General features: G+C 41.6%; 1 protein-coding gene across 3 annotated transcripts in view; it reads right to left on the bottom strand.

Annotated features, from left to right (window-relative positions):
- CCAR1 (cell division cycle and apoptosis regulator 1) overlaps window positions 1-20,293 on the bottom strand; it is an 86,145-nt gene that overhangs the window by 44,769 nt on the left and 21,083 nt on the right. For all 3 annotated transcript variants that reach the window (XM_088476050.1, XM_088476066.1, XM_088476058.1), the window contains exons 8-11: window positions 20,038-20,236; window positions 11,111-11,243; window positions 9,991-10,152; window positions 7,427-7,652 (exon numbers count right to left, since the gene is read on the bottom strand). In XM_088476050.1, coding sequence (XP_088332176.1) covers window positions 7,427-7,652; window positions 9,991-10,152; window positions 11,111-11,243; window positions 20,038-20,236 — 720 coding nt within the window. The remainder of the gene's footprint in view (window positions 1-7,426; window positions 7,653-9,990; window positions 10,153-11,110; window positions 11,244-20,037; window positions 20,237-20,293) is intronic.

Genomic DNA, 20,293 nt, shown 5'->3' with positions numbered 1-20,293 from the left:
TCCCAAAATGAACACACATATATAGATCACACATGTCTTATATTACCAACTAAATAAAAGTACTGAAAAAAATGTATTAAATCCTATTCCACATTTCTTCTATCTACAAGACTGCAGTTGAAATATGGAAAACACTTTTGGCTAATAAATGCCTATAGGCTACAGATTGCCATCACATTAGTAATCGCTTCACTTCTTAAACATTGCAGGCACAGGCTCCTTTCAGAACCTCTATTCCTGCATGTGTGTGTTTTTAATATATAGTATTATTTCTTAATGCAGCAAACTGCGCCAATAAGAAATGATAATTATTGGGTCTTAAACCCAATATGTGATATGCCTATGAAATAGAAAATGGTGAGACTGGGACACAGTAGGTTATATTTCACACAAGTTACAATATATGCATTTTTATTATATATTGGCAATAAATCTATAGTCCACATCTGCTTTCTGTTACAGGGACAGAGAGATAGATTTTTAAAATGTTGTTATCATCAGTGCCTTACAGTGATGCATGGAGCTGAGGATACCTGTGACATTGCTTTACCTGTGTGACATTATCTACTGCATGTCCCACCCCAACATTACAGCGATGTCTTCTGTCACACCGAGTACCCCTGGGGTACAGCTGCTCTCTATCACTCAGGCTCAGTGAGAAGCCCAGCCAGGGTAACAACCACAGTCACTGGCCCCAATGTGAGGAGCCCAAAAAGAAAGAACTATTATATTATTTATATATAGTATATTGTGTTCTCAGTAATACTTACACCTGTACAAATGTGTACACATACATCTAGCCTCCTTGCATGTTCAACAGCCCTTCTAGTCGTGCAATACTGCGGCGTGACTCGGTAGCGCCAAGTGTTTTTTTCGTGCGACTTCTTCCCTTCAAATGAGTCTTATTAGCACAGTTATGGGAATAGGATGCACAAGCAGCTTCTGCTGATTAAAATGATATGCGGCATATTTATATTCTGTGTGCGGCTGCATCTGCATGCGAAACGCTACGTTACCGTGTCACAGTGGCTGACACTGTGGCGTAGCACAGTGCAGGTGCATTTCACATGCAGGTACAACTACAAATGCACACAGAATATAGGCAGGTTGGGTATGACATTTCAGCTGTTGGGATAACACTGTTCAGAATACCGACAGTGGCATCCCGACAGTCAGAATCCCGGCACCCATATGAACTAAAGGCAAGTACTTTCCCTACCCCTACCCTAAGCCCTCCCCGGTGCCTAAATCAAACCTCCCCCACTAGTGCCTAAACCTAACCTCCCCCTCCAAGCACCCTAATCCTAACCCTCCCTGTAATGCCTAACCCTAATGGCTAACGCTAACCTCCCCCTAACACCCCGATACTTACCTTCGGGATGCCGACGGTCAGGATACTGGTGCCGGGATCCCAACCTGATAGTATTTCGGCGCAGGTATTTGGACCGTCGGCATCCCGCACACTGGCATAATAGGCATATAATTTCAATCAGTAGAAGCTGCTTGTGCGGCCAATTCACATCGCTTTGCGAATAAGACGCATTTGAACATACAAAAAAAGTGGGGCAAATATATTGAATCGTTTGATTCCTCCACACAAACCAAGATCCTTAACGTATTTGAAACAACATCTTGGTACTTGTATCGGCAATTGGCATGAGGATTCTGTACATTTTTGCATGGCCTGATATGTTATTTGAATTGTTTTCCACCTATTTAGTATAGCCTTCTTGTGCTTCAGACCCAGACAACTCCTGAAAATTTGCATGTTTTTTTTTTTTCATACGCATACTCTGTGATGTTATATGCTCGCTTTTACTTTTCTATGGAAATGGCATACTGTGCAAGGCCGATCGTCATTGACACCCCACAAATTCCTACCACTGATATAGAGGATCCTGAAGTTATTGTGAGGAACAGAGAACAGAGCAGCCCAGCTGAAAAGGTCCCAAGAAAAGCAGGAGGAAATAACACAAGCAGTCCCAAACATTGATGATAATACAAAGGCATTAGTACAACGGAAAGAAGACGTAAAAGCTGAAATTAAAAAGAAAAAAGGTGAATTGAAAGAAATCCAGCTGGAAAAGAGAAAATTAAATGAGAGACTCCAGGGAAAGACACCATGTTCTAGCTTTCGAGGCTTCATAAGTAGAATCGGAACATCATTGTGCAATGTATTCCTAAGGCGCAGAGTCACGTCTGTTAGATGTGCTGCTGACTGAGCAATACATCCCTGGAGCTCCTGTTTACCAAGCTATTAAACCTGCTTATTGGGGACTCCCATACTCTCTAATCCACTCCATTTCTACTCATTTTGCCTCCTATTCACCCTGGAGTGCAATATTGTCAACATCTTGTGTGCCTCTGGCCTACCAAGTGTTGACCTGTCAGGGCCTACTCCTTACTGCAGGCTTGCCTGCAAACACCGCTCACACTGCTTCTGCCCCAGTGGTCTCAGACCCCTCTTCTATCAGTGGTCACTCCAATGGTTGGTCCCACTCCACAAGCTCCACACTCTGCCTAGACCTGAAGAACATCTGAGCTAACATTAGCGCGACAACATCGACTTCATTCAGGCTCCAGCATTGGATCCAATACATCAAGCTCCTAATGAAAGCCCTTGAAGCTCACCTGCATTGGAGGGACACTAAACTAAGGATATATTTTGTAGTATAAATTTTGTAAAAATTTAATAAATAAGCACATGGTTTCACATCTGTATACATCTGATTCACGTTTATTCCTTTATAGCAGTATTTTCAGGGTTGGCTGGTTTAAACCAAAAAAGGTTGTTTTTTTTTTTTTTTTAAAACACTTTTTTTTTAAAATTATGCAGTGACTACAGGTCACAGCACCATGACTTCTTAAAAAAAAAGTCAATTATAAGGGAATCCCCTGGTATTATTCCACATTGTTGTTGCTTGTGGTCTTCATTTGAGTGAGCTGAACAAATACAGTAAATTCACACACAACAGAGAAATAGGGAGCGATTGAGAGTGAACCAGATCAAAGAGGTACTAAATCTGTCTAGCATCAGCTAAGACTCCACAAACTCCTCCCCTAACAATCCTATAGGACAGGCAAAGACCACAATTAACATCAATATTAAAGGGTAAACAACTCCAACACATTAAAGCAGCATTACACAGAGAAACACCTCATGGTTTAATCTCCGTCAAGTTTATTTCAATTCAAAATCTTCAATCCTACTGAAATGAGTGGAAGGAAGAAAGACATGGCTCTCTAGATGAGATAAACAATTCTAATACTGTAACTTTGGATTGTTAAATCTTAGAAAGCATTAAAACATGGTTGACCAAGGTTTCTAATACATAGTAATGTTTCTTAGTATTAATATAATAAGCAAGATTTAATTTTGTTTCATTAAAACATTAATACAAAAAAACTAGTTTGTAAAGATAATTCATGCCACATGTAATCTGTTCAGTAAAGTAGGACGTGAGCTGGGACCTTTATACCAGCCAGGGCCAGGTGTAATGGTTCCCCTCGGATATACTCCATGACCAGACAAGGCTGCAGTGCATCAGGCATACTCCATTTAGAGAGTAATAGTAGGGTGAGTCAACATGCAATACACTTAGGCATCCTGTCTGGCATTTCCTTCCATTACATTAATATCTTCAATTGGGTCATGCTGCATTGCCTTCACTACCACCTCTTTCTGTCTCTATTTTTCTTTGGGGACCTTCACAAAACTGCCCCCCCCAAACATTTATTCCAACAATCTAAATCTAGCTCCTCAAACATTATCTGCAATGGATGAGGAGAATGCTTTCAGATCGTTTACCAAATAGTTGCTAGGAAAGATGCCTACTTTGCCTCTCTCTTTTTTTCAATCCCCCAAAGTTCATTACCAGGTATGGTTTCATAATGAAAAACGGCACACCGCAAAGGTTTGTAGGCCGCATCGCCCTGCATCTCATGCCACATTCCATTTCTTTTACTGTTACGTTTTGCCACAGGATGGGCTCAGGCTTTGGCAAAGCATCCATACCTACACCCCAAGGTCATAGTCTAATCATTTTAGTCCTTGTTAAATGCACTTTTTTTTCATTATTAAAGGGATTTAAAAACGATCCAAGCCCAGTTATAAATGAAGTAGCCCCTGACTAAGCCAAACAACATCCCCATTACTCATCTTCCTGTTCATCATCCGATAAGAACATTCTCTTAAACAAACTGGTTTAATGAATGGGTTATACCAGGCCACTTGCTTGTCCAAACCTCTCAGGTACATCAGGAGGGAGAGTATATACTTGTAAGATGGTCAGTATGTCTCCAGTTTATAAATCTTGATATTTAAAGCCTCAGTGAGCTTCAAACAGAAACTATGCGGGTCTATGCTGGGGTCACACGACACTAGATATTCATTACACATACATGTGCAGGTCTAAAGTACACGATCAGGAAGGAGGTACAGAAGATATGAAGTCCCATCCTTCAATCATTTTAGGGTGGTCAAGGGCTATGATCATAAATTGTGCAGCAGAAGGCATCCTGAAGAGCCAAAGACATAGCAATCAAGGGTCAGCATCACTCTGGTAATGACCTTTGCGAACGTGGAGAGACATATTTGTAAATAACAGTCTCCTTTAGTGAAATCCCAAACATGCTAATTCTTGGACACAAGGGGGAAAAAAAAAACCATAGGAGACATCATAACTATATTACAGTTCTAAACGGACACCCAAAACACATACACAAACGTATAGCTCCAGAGCATGTGCAGAAGTCACCCCTCGTAAAACTACATTTGGGACAGTCAGGGGTACCCTGTAAGCCCATATTAAAAGAGACCCAGTGGTGAATAATAAAGCCTATGCATAACATAAAAGTGTATCTGCTGGTAACTAAGGTAACACAAGGTAGCCTGTTAAAAACTAGAAATAAGCTGCGTCCACCCATCACCAGTAAGGGTCCCAACATCCACTTCAACTTTAGAGGAAGGAAATCCTCTGGGAGATATAAGAAATTAAGCATGGAGGTTAGAGAGTAGATCAGACTCCTCGAACTCAAACCCCATAGCAGAGTCTAATGCAGGGAAACCTGTAAATGGAATTGGGCATGCAAAGCACAGCAAAGTTGTGGGTATAATAAGAAAATAGTACATGGGGGAATCAAACTCTACCCGAAGCTGCTCAATTTATGGTAGGGCTCGACAAATCCCAGGGGCCAGGTCACCATGGCTACCAGATTTTGCAGTGAGGGAGGAAGCAGATCCTCATCAGCTCCAGCAGAGATTCGTGCTTACAGTATTGCGGTGTTCGCACAGGAGTGCTTGTGCTGAGTGTCGCCTGCGGTGACTGCTGTATCTCTGTCCGTCCCGGCCTGCGCTGACTCATCCTCTGCATCCCAGCCTGCACTGACTACTCCTCTCCATCCTGGCCAGCTCTGATCCCTGCTGTCTGTCCCAGTCTACGCTGACCCTCTCTGTACGTCCCAGCTGTCTACTGTCTCCTATCTCCGGCTGCATAGAGTTCTCCGGTAGTAGGGTCTATGCGTGGCCAGGGATTGCGGAACAACTTCATAGGGATAGTGGTGTGACCAACAGGGGAGGGGAGGTTTTGTTGTACTTTTTGGCATTATTATTTTATGTGAAATATGGTCCGTTATTACTGCAGGGTGGAGGGTGGAGCAGGGGAGCTGTGCAGAGCAGTGCGGGGGCCTCCATTTTACAGCATCCATTCAACTGTGACCATTTTGTTGACTAGTACAGTGTGTATAACAGTTGCATAACACACAGAGCTATGCTCCTCACTCATTCCTGTAATTTTTTTATTTTTTTTTCCGGGGAGGATAGTGGTCTGGCTCCTACACTTTCATCCTGGCCCCTAGATTTTAGAAAAATTTGTCAAGCCCTGCTTTAACAGCTATTGAAACCTCGATCATAAGGCTAAGGGTTTTTCTGATTAGTTATCTGGACCATGATCTGCGCCTGGAAACCTTCCTCAGTAAAGATCTATTATTGTGTATGGTGGACATATTTTGAGTGGTGTTCTGCCCGCGGATGGAATCCTCTTGTTTTTGCCTTTCCAAGATTTCATCTTTCTTAAAGGCACGCTTGTAGCGGTTTCTTCGCCTTCCTTCTCTGAAGGTCCCTTTGTTACCCCCGGTGACACCGTGGGACCTGATCTTAGTGGAGTACAATAATAAACCTTTGAATAGTAGGATTCCATTGATCTGTAACAGTATTCTAACTGGCTATTACTTATGCCCACAGAGTCTTGGACTTGGGTGCGTTGTCCCACTGTGTGCCTTACCTTGTCTTCCACCCTGACCGTGCTGTTCTCCGTACCCATCTGGACTATCTCCCATAAGTGGTATAACGATTTCAATCAGGAGATTGTGGTCCCTTCTACTACGGACTTGAGTCACACTCTGCTCACATTGGACGTGGTGTGGGTTCTTCACACTTATGTTGATTGGACTAAGGACATTCGGAAGTCGGACCCCCTGTTTGTCCTTTATGACTTCCACAAGCGTGAATGGCCAGCATCCAAACAGACCTTGGCCCGCTGGTTGCGCTTTACTGTTAGCCTATCTTTTGGAAAAGAAGCTGGTCTCGACCTCAGTGAGGGTTCATTCCACTAGGTCTGTGAATGCCTCTTGGGCGGTTTGCCGTGGTGCCTCTGTGGAGCAGCTCTGTAAGGCGGCCACGTGGTCCAATACTTTCATTATATTTTACACCTTTGCCTCTGCCGATGCGGCTTTTGGGAGTTGGGTCATTAGTGCAGCATAGCAGCTTTCACCCCCTTAAAAGGAACAGCTTTGGGACGTCCCACAGTTCTACATTGGATAAAGGAAACAACCCCTTTTCTTCCTGTTAACACCTCTAGATAGTACCATAGCCTGGACGGTCCTAGGTTTAACTCATTTTATCTATGTAGGAAAGGCAAGGAGTCAGACTGTAAAGGTTCAGGTCTCTGCTAATTGAGGAGGGCCGCAGCGAGGTAAACATGCTAGACGTTAATTCCCAAGTCCTCTAACAATCATTATGATGGCCAAACTATTCGGAGATTAGAACAAAACCTCAAAACAATGTTCATTGCAATAACACCAACAATAAAAAAGGGCAATAGCTGTGGTTGGTTCCATTTAATATATTCTATGAAACAACAATAGGAGAGCCTTATTAAAATAAACTTTAAATGATATTAGCAAGGATTTTAAACTTTATACAATCTAAAACTCTTAAAAAAAAAAAAAAAAAAAAAAATGTAAAAGAATATTTATATTAGGAAATTTGCAAAAGCCTTCTGTGCCATCCCAAAAAAAAAAAAAAAAAAGATTGTAGCATAAATTATCCACTATCCCCTGCCCTTTTACTTGTGTAAACTTGTTTTGGAAACTTGTAAAGTAAAAAACAAATATAAAAACACCAAAGAAGGCAAGTAACCCAACATACCTTTGCACTGTATGTGTGATCTATGTCCGGAGGATCTAAAATGGCAGTATTCTTTTCAAGTGGATCGACTTCTTTGTGCATTACATAGAAGTTACTGTAGCTACCAAGCTGAAATGGCCGTGATATAGGAAAAGCATCCACCCAGGTGAACTGAGCATCAAAGAAATCACTTGGGATGTAGAGGTTCTGATAACGTCGCCTTAGTTCCATCATGTCACATCCAGGGCTAAATTATAAATAGAAGTATAGAAATACTTAGAGAATGTATAAACATAAACGGACACACTATTTGATATGTCTATAAGAGATACCCGATTAAGCTTTAACAATAACTCACCAAGCTTTTAAATCAACTTGATTTCAAGAGCTACTCAAGAGACCTCATTAATAATTAAGAAAAAAAAATGTGGCTTCAAGTCATAGCTAACATAGAAATACAGCAGATACACAAAATGGTATATTACAGATCGGTTTTCAAAGCCACCAATTCTTGGCAGCTTTGAGATCTGGATGTAAAACCGACAGTAGTAATCCACACAAATTCAGGTTTAAGTTGCGTGTATTACTATTGCACTTTTAAGTCCAGTTCTGCTTTAAAAAATAGAATTGTAGTAATTATACCCTCAAATAAAATGAATAAATGTCTTCAGATAAATTCATAATCTGCAATGGACGTGCCTCTTACTTTGTGTGTCCCCCCAGCTTCCCTGAAAACTCCTTAATCTGTTTGATCATATTTTTTTAATAGCATTTTGTCTACAGATCTAGAAAAGCATCTCTTGATGGAAATATCTGGACAGCACTAGTTTAGAATATAAATAAGGTACTCTCCCAGGTACACGTTAATAAATTTCCCTTCATTGAAACCACCAGTGTCCATCCACTAAAATAATAGTCAAGGAAAGACTGTTAACATGCTGTATGAAAAAGTAGCATCTTATTTTCTTGCTTAATTCATTGGGATACACAGGAATTAGATATCAAGATTAGATAGATATTACAGAAGGTTGGAAACAAGGAGGGGCAATTTGGAGATAAGCCATGTTGTGCTAGAGGAATGGTAATTTTGAAATGTGTAGAGAGATTTAACGTAACAAACTAAATCACAGCTCAAACATCTAAAAGTTACCTAGTATGTCTATGCTACAGTACATGCAAAATCAGGCAGTATTTTTCCTGCTTGAAAAAAAATAAAATAAATAAAACTAGAACCCCAGGAGCAAATATGCATCCTTCAGCTAGAGGAGTTTTCTACCCGTGACAGAAAACCCTGTTGGTACTATGAAGAGGACTTAAGAGCTCAAAACAGACAACCCTATAACAGGAATCAGTATGATTTACCAAATCCCGACAGCGGTGAAGATTCCAAAGCTAGAAAGGTTAGTATAAACTAACCTATTTTTACCCCCTAACCCTAACTCTCCTTTATTTTTACCCCCTAACCCTAACCTCCCCCCCAAGTGCCTAACCCCACTCTGAGTGCCTAAACCTAACCCCATCATTCCCGCAGCCTAACCCTAAGTCTCCCGGGGGGGGGGTGCCTAACCCTAACCTTCCCCCGGGAGTGCCTAACCCTAACCCCTCCTTCCCCTAGCCTACCGCTAACCTCCTGGGGGGGTGCCTAACCCTTCACTGTGCGAATACTTTGCGATCATCGCAAGATCATAGAAGCAAATGTGCAGTGCGACCAACCCATTGGCCATTTGCAAAAACATCGGCATGTGTCCATCTCTGCACCGGGCCCTTTTCTCAGCATTTCTTCCAAAAAAAGGTGTTGCTACTTCTCCAAAATGGTTTACAACGCAGCCCGTGGGATTTCTCTAGTGGCGCATTTGGTTTCTCTTAATAACGCCACCTAAGCTGGTGAAGTGTGATGGCTGGAGGATGGCGCTATGGTTACAAGTCACTCTCGCCTTCTGATTAGCGCGCATGCGCCGTCTGTTCTAAATGATATGCATTTTTTCCCTAATCTCTCGCATGTGCATCAGGCCTGTACATTATACTGATACAATACACCGTGGTGAGTTACCGCAACACCGCCCCAGTAAGTCCCTTTAATACATAAATGTCTATTACCCAGTCTAGTTGTATTACGGTTTTATTCCCAATATTAAAACGCAACAGATTATGCTGGCGCTGTTTAAGTAGTATATGTTAATAAATACATTGCTGTGCTAAGATATCCTGCATCACCACGATAAACAACAATGCAGACTCTTCTGTAAATGCCATATTCATACATCTCCCCCAGAGCACAGGCGGGAATGAATCACAGTGCTAGCTCTAATCTATTGTTCAAAATAACAAAAGTAGGATCCTAGAAGTGCAGATGTTTAGTGCTCAGTTAGATATGGTAAGAGTTGCTGCACACCACTGGAATCTAGTGGCGATTTTCTTTAGGTTTCAAGTTCTTTTTGTAAACCGTTTTACACAAAATTCTGGTAGGAGGATAAACCAATCCTCTGTCCCTTAAAGCTGCCCTTCCCTCAGATACAGGAGTGGTGACAGGTGCATGCAATCATGGCCTGATTTCCTCTTTACACCAGTCTCACAGATGAACTTACCAATCCAAAGAGAACTTGGAAAACTGAACAGTGTAGCGGGGTACAACCCGTCTAGGTCTACGCGGTGACCTCTCTCTCTCACGCCGTGGAGATCGCTCTCTCGAGCGTTTTCTCTGAGGTGATCGTTCACGTGATCTACGCCTTTCACGTTCTCTCTCTCGGCTAGGAAAAGATTTGAAAATTACATTTCTTAATGTGAAAAGATTCACAAACTCCTCAGCTCATACAAATGCGGTTAATAGTTTATAGAAAGTTTAAACAAAACCACTTTATTTATTTTTTTAAACTATACTACAGATTGCCATGGGCACACACATAGTATGTATGTATGTGTGTGTGTGTGTGTGTGTGTGTGTCATTCGCATCATGGATTGCCAGGGGCACACACATAGTATGCACACAGTATATGTGCGCCATTCGCACCATGGATTGCTGTGGGTGATCACATAGTATATGTGTGCCATTCGCACCATGGATTGCTGTGGGTGCACACATAGTATATGTGTGCCATTCGCACCATGGATTGCTGTGGGTACTCACAAAGTATGTGTGTGCTGTTTGCACCATGGAACGTTGTGGTGCACACATAGGAGTATATTTACTAACGGTCAAGTTTGATGGATTTACTAACAAGTATTAGTACTGTATATGTGTGATTTAGCCCCAGACACGCATCAATTTTCATTGATTTTAATTTGCTCTAAATCAACCTTTATTAAATATATTCCATAGTATGTGTGCGCCATTTGCACCATGGGTTGCTATGTGTACACACAATATATATGTGCCGTTTGCACACTGCTATCAAATAATAATGAAACCATACAACACACTCATTGATTTAATACAGCCATTATAAAGAGAATAAAATCAATAGACACCCAGGATACATGTATAAAACATTGCTTTGGCAGGGTAATAAAGTAGTGAAATGACATGCCATTAAATTATATTATTAGGCACCAAGGAGATCACTGTATATGCAAGAACACTTTCAAGAGTTATAAAAAAAAAAACCTCTAGTGGTTACAGTCTTCATTACTGTATTTTTTAAAAACTATATTGGATTTTGTTTTTACAAGTCTCAGTTATACACTAAATAATAGGATTAAAAACTAACTTTCGGTCATCTTTTCTACTGGATATGGAAGAATCTCCTCTATCACTTCTAGCAGAGAATCTTGATGGTGGTTCAATCCTTCGAACAGGCTGTGGCTGAGATACAATGCGAACGGGAGTCTGTAACAAGCCAGCTAACAGAAGACAAAAAACAAACATGATAACCCATACATAAAACAGCCACTGAAATACGCCAATGGGTTTAGTTTCTATAGTAAATCATTAATATGCTACAAATTGTTGACACAAAGCAGCGTTATTATAGTCGAAGATGGAGAAAACTAAAGCTAATCCGAGACCAAGATGAACATGCAGAGGTAGAGACTTATTTGAATATCATGACCAATATGTGATACATTATTTTAGATTTTCCCGACTCGCAAGGTCAAACATGTGCATACTTGCAGGAAACGAACATCCAAACTTAAAAAAAAACATGAACAAATACACCATCAGCCAAAGTACTTTCCATGGGAAACAATACAACATGCAAACTCGCACGGGAAATCACCAAACTCGCACCAAAATAGACTTTTCACATAGACTACAGGCCCCCATACATCTGCAATTGATTGTGGCAATTCTGCAATCGATTGAAAAAGAGAGAGATTTTTATACCCAATCGATTGCAGAATTGCCGTAATCAATTGCTGATGTATGGGGGCCTTGACGAGTGTTTGCATGTGTTCACAGGTGTTTCAAGTAGCAATTAGTGGGACCACAATGATGAAGCCTATTAAAAGGGACTAAATCAACTGCATTGATTTGTGTGAAGCAAAAATAGCAGAATATACTACCAGTGCTATTCACTGCATGTGGCTGGGATTTCAGAGGCTCCATTTATTACCAGTTATTTATATAGCGCACACATATTCCACAGCGCTTTACAGAGAATATCTGGCCATTTACATCAGGTCCTGCCCCAGTGGAGTTAAAATATGTTCCCTATCACATGCACAGACAGACACACACATACACACTAGGGTTAATTTTTGTTGGGAGCAAATTAACCTACCTGTATATTTTTGGAGTTTGGGAGGATACCGGAGTACGCAGAGGAAACCTACTCAAGCACAGGGAAAATATACAAACTCCACACAGGTAGGGTCGCGGTGGGAATCGCACCTATTACTGCTGTGAGGTAGTAACGCTAACCATTACACCGTCTGTGCTGCTCTACCACCAGGCTGGGAGGACCCATGAACAAGAAACTGAGCAGGCTCATGAGGTAATGCAGATATCACAAAGGCTGTGCAGGACACATTTTTTTTTAGGAGGTGTTTTAACCTGAACGCATAGGCCAATGGCAAGGTCATACAGATGTTCCGGCTGAACCATAACAACATATTCCATCTGTATGACCAAGTCAAACTGGACCTAGACCCTGACGCAGCACGTTCTCACTCTGTCTCAGGCCTGCATAAGCTTTTGGCTGTGTTGCACTTTCAGGCTATTGGTAATGTTCAGTCTGTGACCATTACAGTTTTTGGGAGATCCCAGTCAGCATGCTCATGGTACCTAACTCTGTTAATGGAGGCATTTCAGCCACTAATGGATACCTGCATCTGCTTCCCTAACCAGGAGTCATAGTGGCATGCAGTCAGGGTAACTTTTTATAGCACTGCGGGCATACCTAATGTCCTGGGTGCTATTGACTGCACTCACAACCGCTGCCCAGATGGCATTCTTGCGGCAGGTCGATGTGCTGGCTGCCTTTTGTCCAAACAGCATGTTGTGGGATTTCAGGAATTCTTGCACAAGGGACATGTTCTCCTCCACAGATAATTTTACATTGCACCCAGTCTTGGTCTTGCCCCTCTGCCTTGGCGCCTCATCACTGCTGCCTGTACTGCTCAATAGGGCCTCTTTAACAGCAACCTCCTCCACCGCACTCTCTCCCTACCTCTCCTCTACCCTGGATATATTCCTGTACCCCTCCCTATACAACCACACAAAACAAAGAGGTCAATCCAAGTAGGTGCAAAATTGCGTGGTGCTGTTTTCTCTTCGAATTTGCAGTGAATTTATTTTGCAATCTAATTAGCAACTCGCACTTGTAGTATCTATATAGATAGTTTATGTGCATCATGTAATAGTAAGAGGAGGATAATGCAGTATAGAAGGACATGTGATCAGGAAGTGGGGAGATAGAAGGAGTTAGAGAAAGGAGAACAGCCATGAGGAGATGATGTCTTTATCTACCTGTACTAATGCAAGTATTACTTACAATAAACAAACTACATAAACAGCATACTTGAGGAGTCATTGCTATGAAGAAAGGTACATCAGGATATAACAGCACTGAACCAGTCAGAGTGAATTTGCACCTCCCTGAGGGTGAGAGAGATGAAAAGGAAAATCTTTATTTTAAATAAAATGTCAGGATATCAGGCTGAACCCCTTAAACACCCCCTAATGACTAATTAGGCAATTGAAAGTTTCCAATTAGCTTAATTAGTCCAATTGCATGTCATTTTTGGGGGGTAAAAAAAGTTTTGTTAGCTTAGGCACCCCAAATGTAATTACAATATTTTTTTTATTGAAAAATTGTAGAAAAAATAAAAAAATAAAAAAAATATTATATATATATATATATATATATAGTGCCCTTAAAGTACCCCAAAATCTCCTTTTTTCCTACTTTGTTTTTGCATTTTTCGTTTAATTTGTTTGCGATTCGGTCCTGCTTACGAAACGATCATTTTTGGGGGATCCAGGATGGTCTCCCCACTTTTTCATGCACTTCTCCCATTGCATTTGGCAGTCAATTCGCAAACCTCTGCTGTATCGCATCGCGAATAGGCATTTTTAATTGGATAGGAGGATTCTCGGGAACGCGCATTCATGCGAAGTCTGCGAGTTTCATGAAACAAACACGCTGCTCGCACCGAATTGGATTGACCCCAAAAAGACAAACAAAGACTGAACTCCTAATACCCACAAACACAAAAAACAGACAGGATAAAAGAAAAAAAAAAAAAAACAATCAAGACAGATAAATGATACAAACAGATAAATAACAGGACAATAAATAAGCACAAAACAACTTCCACACACCAAGCAGCAATCGATTGCACTAGCCAAAAACTCTCCTACACCACTAAACACAGTCCTCACTGTCGCTTGGCAAATGCCAGCCAACAAAATCCTCATAACATGACTGCTTCAACCAATCAGAACATGTTTCTAGGATGATGCATCCATTTTCGTGCGTGTTTTGCCAAAAACTCACACGACAAAACACATTTGCATTCACAATCGAAAAAACGCGATTTTGCAAAATTCGCTTCTTGGTAACTTTGCGAGTTTGGTCTGGAAAAACTTGTGCGTGTTTGTGTGAATCTCTTCGAGTTTAAGATGAGAAATTAAAAGGATAGTGAGGCGCTAGTCAATAACATTGAATTTTTACTTGTAATTGACACGATAGTATTAAATTCTAGAAACTACTAATGCATCAATAAAAACAATATCATACACTCATATATATATATATATATATATATATATATATATATATATATGTATATATATATATATACACACACACACATACATTATATATATATATATATATATATATATATATATATATATATATAATGAAATAACAAAAAAAATCTCTAATTAGCCAGCATATAATACATTTGAATAGCATAAAAAAAAATTTTTTTTTTTTTTCAATGAAAAAAATGTTTAATAAATGTATATTAAAAAATATATACGGGAAAAAAGAAATTAAAAACAAAAAAAATTATATATAAAAAATTGCAAATAAATAATCCATCTTAGTTTGGAGACTTCTTGGGATTAGATGCATATGTTATCTACCTAGTCTTCGTGCGATCTGAGGAAGCCTCCGACGGGCCAGAGAGGCGGAGAAATGCATTACACTGCCCATTTGTGGAGAGGTGGAAAGACAAACAGGTTGCTATCTGTGGAGACTTCCCTTTACCTATCCTTGGTCCCAACGAGACCTACCTACCATGGTCGGCTATTGTCAATGCCAGACTGAATGCACGAAGAATGGGTAAACAACATATGCTTCTAATCCCAAGAGGTCTCCTTATACTAACACAAGGGATCTTATCGGGGATCGAGTATTGGGATACAAATATGTTTTGCATGCATGCCGTTCACACTCTCCCTGCAAGCCATGCCTAATTAAAATCCACAGTGTCTAACATCTCCAAATTGGAATAAATTGACACATTCTTTTGCTGGAACTGACTTTTGAGTTGCCTCCAAAGCCATATATCTATTATACAGGTGCTGAATTTGTAACTTATTGCTACAAAAAGATTGGAACATTGCTATATGCATTTGCACATTTCAAAAGGTTAAAAGTTTTAAATACTCCTTTCAAACTAAGCATTTCTGGATTACTTATTTGCTATTCTTCATATATATTTTTTTGTTTTTTAATATTACTTTATTTTTTTTCCCATATATATTTTTTAATATACATTTATTAAAAAAAATTTCATAAAAAAAAAAAAAAAAATGCTATTCAAATGTATTATATGCTGGCTAATTAGAGATTTCAGGTATATTCAGTGTATGCTATTGTTTTTATTGATACATTAGTAGTTTCTATAATTTAATACTATCGTGTCCATTCCAAGTAAAAATTCAATTTTATTGACTAGCTCCTCACTATCCTTTTCTTTCTGATCTTTCTGTTTATAAGGGCTATCCAGTATTGCCCCACTGTGGTGGCTGAGCAGTCAATAAGTTAATTGATTACTACTAGATCCATTTGTTAAATAGGTTTAGCACCTGGTTGTGTGTGTCTCTTCGAGTTTAATCTAGCCCAAACAAGATTCTTAGTAAGTCATTCTCCTCACTGAAAGCAGTTTACTAGCTTTCCTAATATTATACAATGTCATCGATAACACAGGCACATGCACGCATCATGGTATACGGAAATGCTCTCTAAAAAAATAAACTAAAAATCAAAGTGCACCCAGTTTTGTGAGGCTGCAAGACAGAGGATTTGTGAATGGTGTAATGGGGAACCTTTTTTCTGCCGAGGGCCATTTTGATATATATAACATTATTTGCGGGCCTGGTGCAGACCACGCTCCCTCCGCTTGACGTCACAATGGGCCAGAGCAACAATTGGCATTGATTACAGAAATGCTCGGAGCATCCTGAGGATGCTAGGGGGAACTGTAAGGGCAGCTGTGTGACCATCTGAAGAGTGCTAAGCAGGGCGAGTTCTAGACATTGTGGAGCTCAGAGTGAAAGTTCACAGTTGCGCGCCCCCCCCCCCCCCCCCCCAAAAAAAAACCAACCAAAAAACAGCTTTTTCCTTAGATGGCGCGCTTCTGGAAAGGGGGCGTGTCCTTGCGGAATACCCCCAATTCATCACACTGTGGGGCGTGCCCAGCACTTATAAAGGTGCTGAACTTCCCACAAGCTCTCCCCTCGTGGTGAATAATTGCCATGTACAGTAATGCGCCTTACACAGTAATGCCTTTTATAACACATTATGCCATACGCAGTAATGCCCTGTATAACACATTATGCCACATTCAGTAATGGCTTTTATAAACATTATGCCACATGCAGTAATGCCCTGTACAACACATTATGCCATACGCAGTAAGAACCTGTAGAACACATTATGCCACACGCAGTAATACCCTGTATAATACATTGTGCCACACACAGTAATTCCCTTTATAATAAAGTATCCCCAATTCAAATTACGCCACACATTAGTCCCTTATTCATGTTATGACACAGTGGTACCCCTTTTACACAATGCCCAAATTAGAGACCCTTATACACAAGGCCGACAGTACTGAGTATTAGCGCCCCTAATACAATGCCCACAGTAGTAGTGCCCCTAATACAATGCCTCCAGTAGTAGTGCCCCCTTATAGTCTTGCCCTATAGCCATGCCCTCTATAGTAATCCCCCTACAGCCATGCCCCAGTAGTAATGCCCCCTATAGCCATGCCCCCAATAGTAATGCCCCCTATAGCCATGCCCCAATACTAATGCCCCCCTATAGCCATGCTCCAGTAGTAATGCCCCCTTGTAGACATGCCCCCTTGTAGACATGCCCCCTTGTAGACATGCCCCCAGTAGTAATGCCCCCAGTAGTAATGCCCCCAGTAGTAATGCCCCCAGTAGTAATGCCCCCAGTAGTAATGCCCCCAGTAGTAATGCCCCCAGTAGTAATGCCCCCTTATAGACATGACCCCAGTAGTAATGCCCCCTTATAGACATGCCCCCATGCTTCCCTTCTGAAAAATAAAAAATACAAAACACAATACTTACCTTAGGCCCCGCTCATGCGTCCGCTGCCGTCCGGTCCAACTGCGGCTCCACCGTGGATTTATGGGAGAGACGTCAAAACGCCCCTCCCATAGTGCTCTCTGCTGGAGCCGGAGCTCAGGAGCGAGCTCCGGCTCCATGGATCTATGGGAGAGACGTCATGACGTCCCTCCCATAGTGCTCTCTGCGACAGCATGAGCTCAGGAGTGAGCTTCGGCTGCCGCTGCAGGGAGGGAGCCAGGTGCCCGCTGATATTTGGCAACGCGGTGGGGACCAGCGCTGTTTTTTTTTTTTTTCCTTATGGGGATTTTTTTTTTAAAACTTCTGGGGACTCAGCGGCGCCCTCTAGGGGCCAGCGCTCCGGGCGACGGCCCTGTTAGCCCGCCCCTAGAACCGCCACTGGTCCTAAGGACGCTCCAGACGGCACTGCTGCATAGATTCTGGCTGCAGTGTGCCATTCTAGGCACCCTGCAAGCCAGATGAGGCTACCATAAAAAAGCTCAGAGGGCCGGACCAAATGATTCCGCGGACCTTATACGGCCCCCGGGCCTGAGGTTCCCCATCCCTGGTGTAATGAGTAAGAACATCCATTCAAAGTCCACTATATTACCCAATGCTTCATTTCAACTTTTCGTCCTAGAATTAGGCTTGCCATAATATCCCATTAATCTGGGACACCTGAATTACACAGATTCTGCGGCTGGCTAAGCTCAAGCCTGGACTTCACCTGGTGTATTAATCAGCCACAGAACCTGTGTAAATCATAGGGGTCCCGGATTAAGGGGATATTATGGCAAACCCACTACTCCGATTAACCGCAATTACAGCATAAAATAAGTGAGCTTGAGGTGACCAAGACAGTCTTCAATATGTATGAGTGTTTTATTACTTAGATAGGACTGTGCCTAGATGTGAACTATCCTGTATAATTGATGATGTATCCTGTATCTCAGCCAATCTACCAGGTACAGACTGAAGCCTGGTCTCCACCATCTCTGATGAAACTTTTTGTGGCCCAGATAAAACAGGGAATTCCACACGCTCCATATATTAAACCTCATTTATATAATCAATAACTCCCTCCCTTTCCAACCATATTTCTATTCACACGCCCTCCCTCTACCCTTCTCCAGTTTCCACCACCTCAACTCATATCCTCTCACTCCCACAACCATGCTTTTTCCCATGCTGCCCCACTGCTCTGGGACACACTACCTTTAGTACTACCCTATCAGATGCTTTTCCAGAGTCCACAGCTTCATAAAAGAATGTCAGCCTCTCATAACTCATTACTTTAACCATCTAAACTACTGCCGACTCTATTTTCCAAGGTCACCCTCCTGGTTACAGCCCTCCCTTTAACTGTAAGCACTCACAGGCAGGGCCTTTATTCTCCCCTCCTGTCACCAGTGCACCCTCTGCTCCCTTATCGCTCATCCCCCACCAGCGACTCAACCTGGTTGTCTGCCCACTTGTTGTGTACAGGATCACCGAATGCTGTTGTAATTCCTACTACTCTTCACCCATTGCAAATCTTCATTACATGCTTTTCTAGCCATAACGAGCAACTCTATCATCCCCCTCACTTCCCCCATACTCTCCACTCTACGTGTGGTCCTTTTTCCAAATAGTTTTCTTATGTATTGATGTACAATTATACTGTTAATTACTGCTGGGCACATTGTGGATCCATATAAATAAAAGATACAAATATATAATCTAGTCTCAAAATAATACCAGAGTTTTGTAAATCAGTACATAATAAGGCATGTGCACGCCCACCCTGGGATTTTATGTTCACAGCAAAAAAATTGGGACTTTTACACAAAAACAGACACATCCGGCATTGGCATCACAGACAGTGCAGTTATGCACTTTATGACACAAGTAATCTAGGAGTCATTTACAAACACAAATCCAAAAACATGCAGGATGCTTTCATCCATCCAGCTTATATTTCAGAACTATGCTTAATGACCAAGAAATCACAGACTTCCCCAGATGTGCTCTCTATAAAGTGAAGCTAAATGCATTAATCTAGACCACAAAAATAGGTCCGGATTTGGAGTCGCATGCAGCAGCGTTAATTGGCGGCCATTCTTTTGTGACTTTATGCAAATGCCTTTACAAAGACCTGTCCTCATATACATCCGTGTGACGGAATGTGCAAGGGCTGAGACACTACGTTTAGTGTTTGTGCACTCTGTTACACTGATTGGTGAATCCATTGATCACATCATCGAAACTTGTACCAAAGCCTTTGGCAGGTGCAGGTTATCGGTCTGACCATGTCCTCCTATGCCAGCGGATGTGTGTCAGAATGAATCAGCTTGCATTGACAATCCCGCGACACTCCCATAACGCTCACTTAACGGACCATTTTTACGTGTATTTCTAGCCATCTCCCCATTCCTATTCCAAAACATTTCTAATACAGGCTGTCTCGATCACAACAGCACCTTTGTGCGTACACTCTGTAACACATGCACAATGTGAGTCTTCAGGCATTTTCATGCATGCACTGATACAAAAAATTGCAACACCGGCATTACGCGTGGCTCAGAATGTGTCCCATAATGATAGCCAGCTTGAGTATACCTGTACAAGGCGAGTATGTGGTTTAAGCAGGAGAGTAAAACTCACCTTTTGGCTGCTGTTGCTGTAATAGAGGGGAAGGTTGTGCCTGAAGTAAAGGATTTAGTGATGCAGCTGATATTTGTGCCTGCAACAGAGTTTGTGCTTGTGGAGGGGGTTGTGTTTGAACCCCAAACGCAGCTTGTTGTGCCACGGGCGGCATTACCGCTGTAGGGGTCTTTATCAAAGGCTGTGCAGGAGCGGAGTTCTGCAGAAAAAGTATAATCTGTGTAAGCAGGAGAAATAAACTACACAATAAGGGAAG

Source organism: Taudactylus pleione, unplaced genomic scaffold (assembly GCF_031769625.1).
Source record: "Taudactylus pleione unplaced genomic scaffold, aTauple2 ptg000016l, whole genome shotgun sequence".
NCBI lineage: Eukaryota > Metazoa > Chordata > Amphibia > Anura > Myobatrachidae > Taudactylus > Taudactylus pleione.
This window is presented reverse-complemented; position numbering and strand designations above follow the sequence as displayed.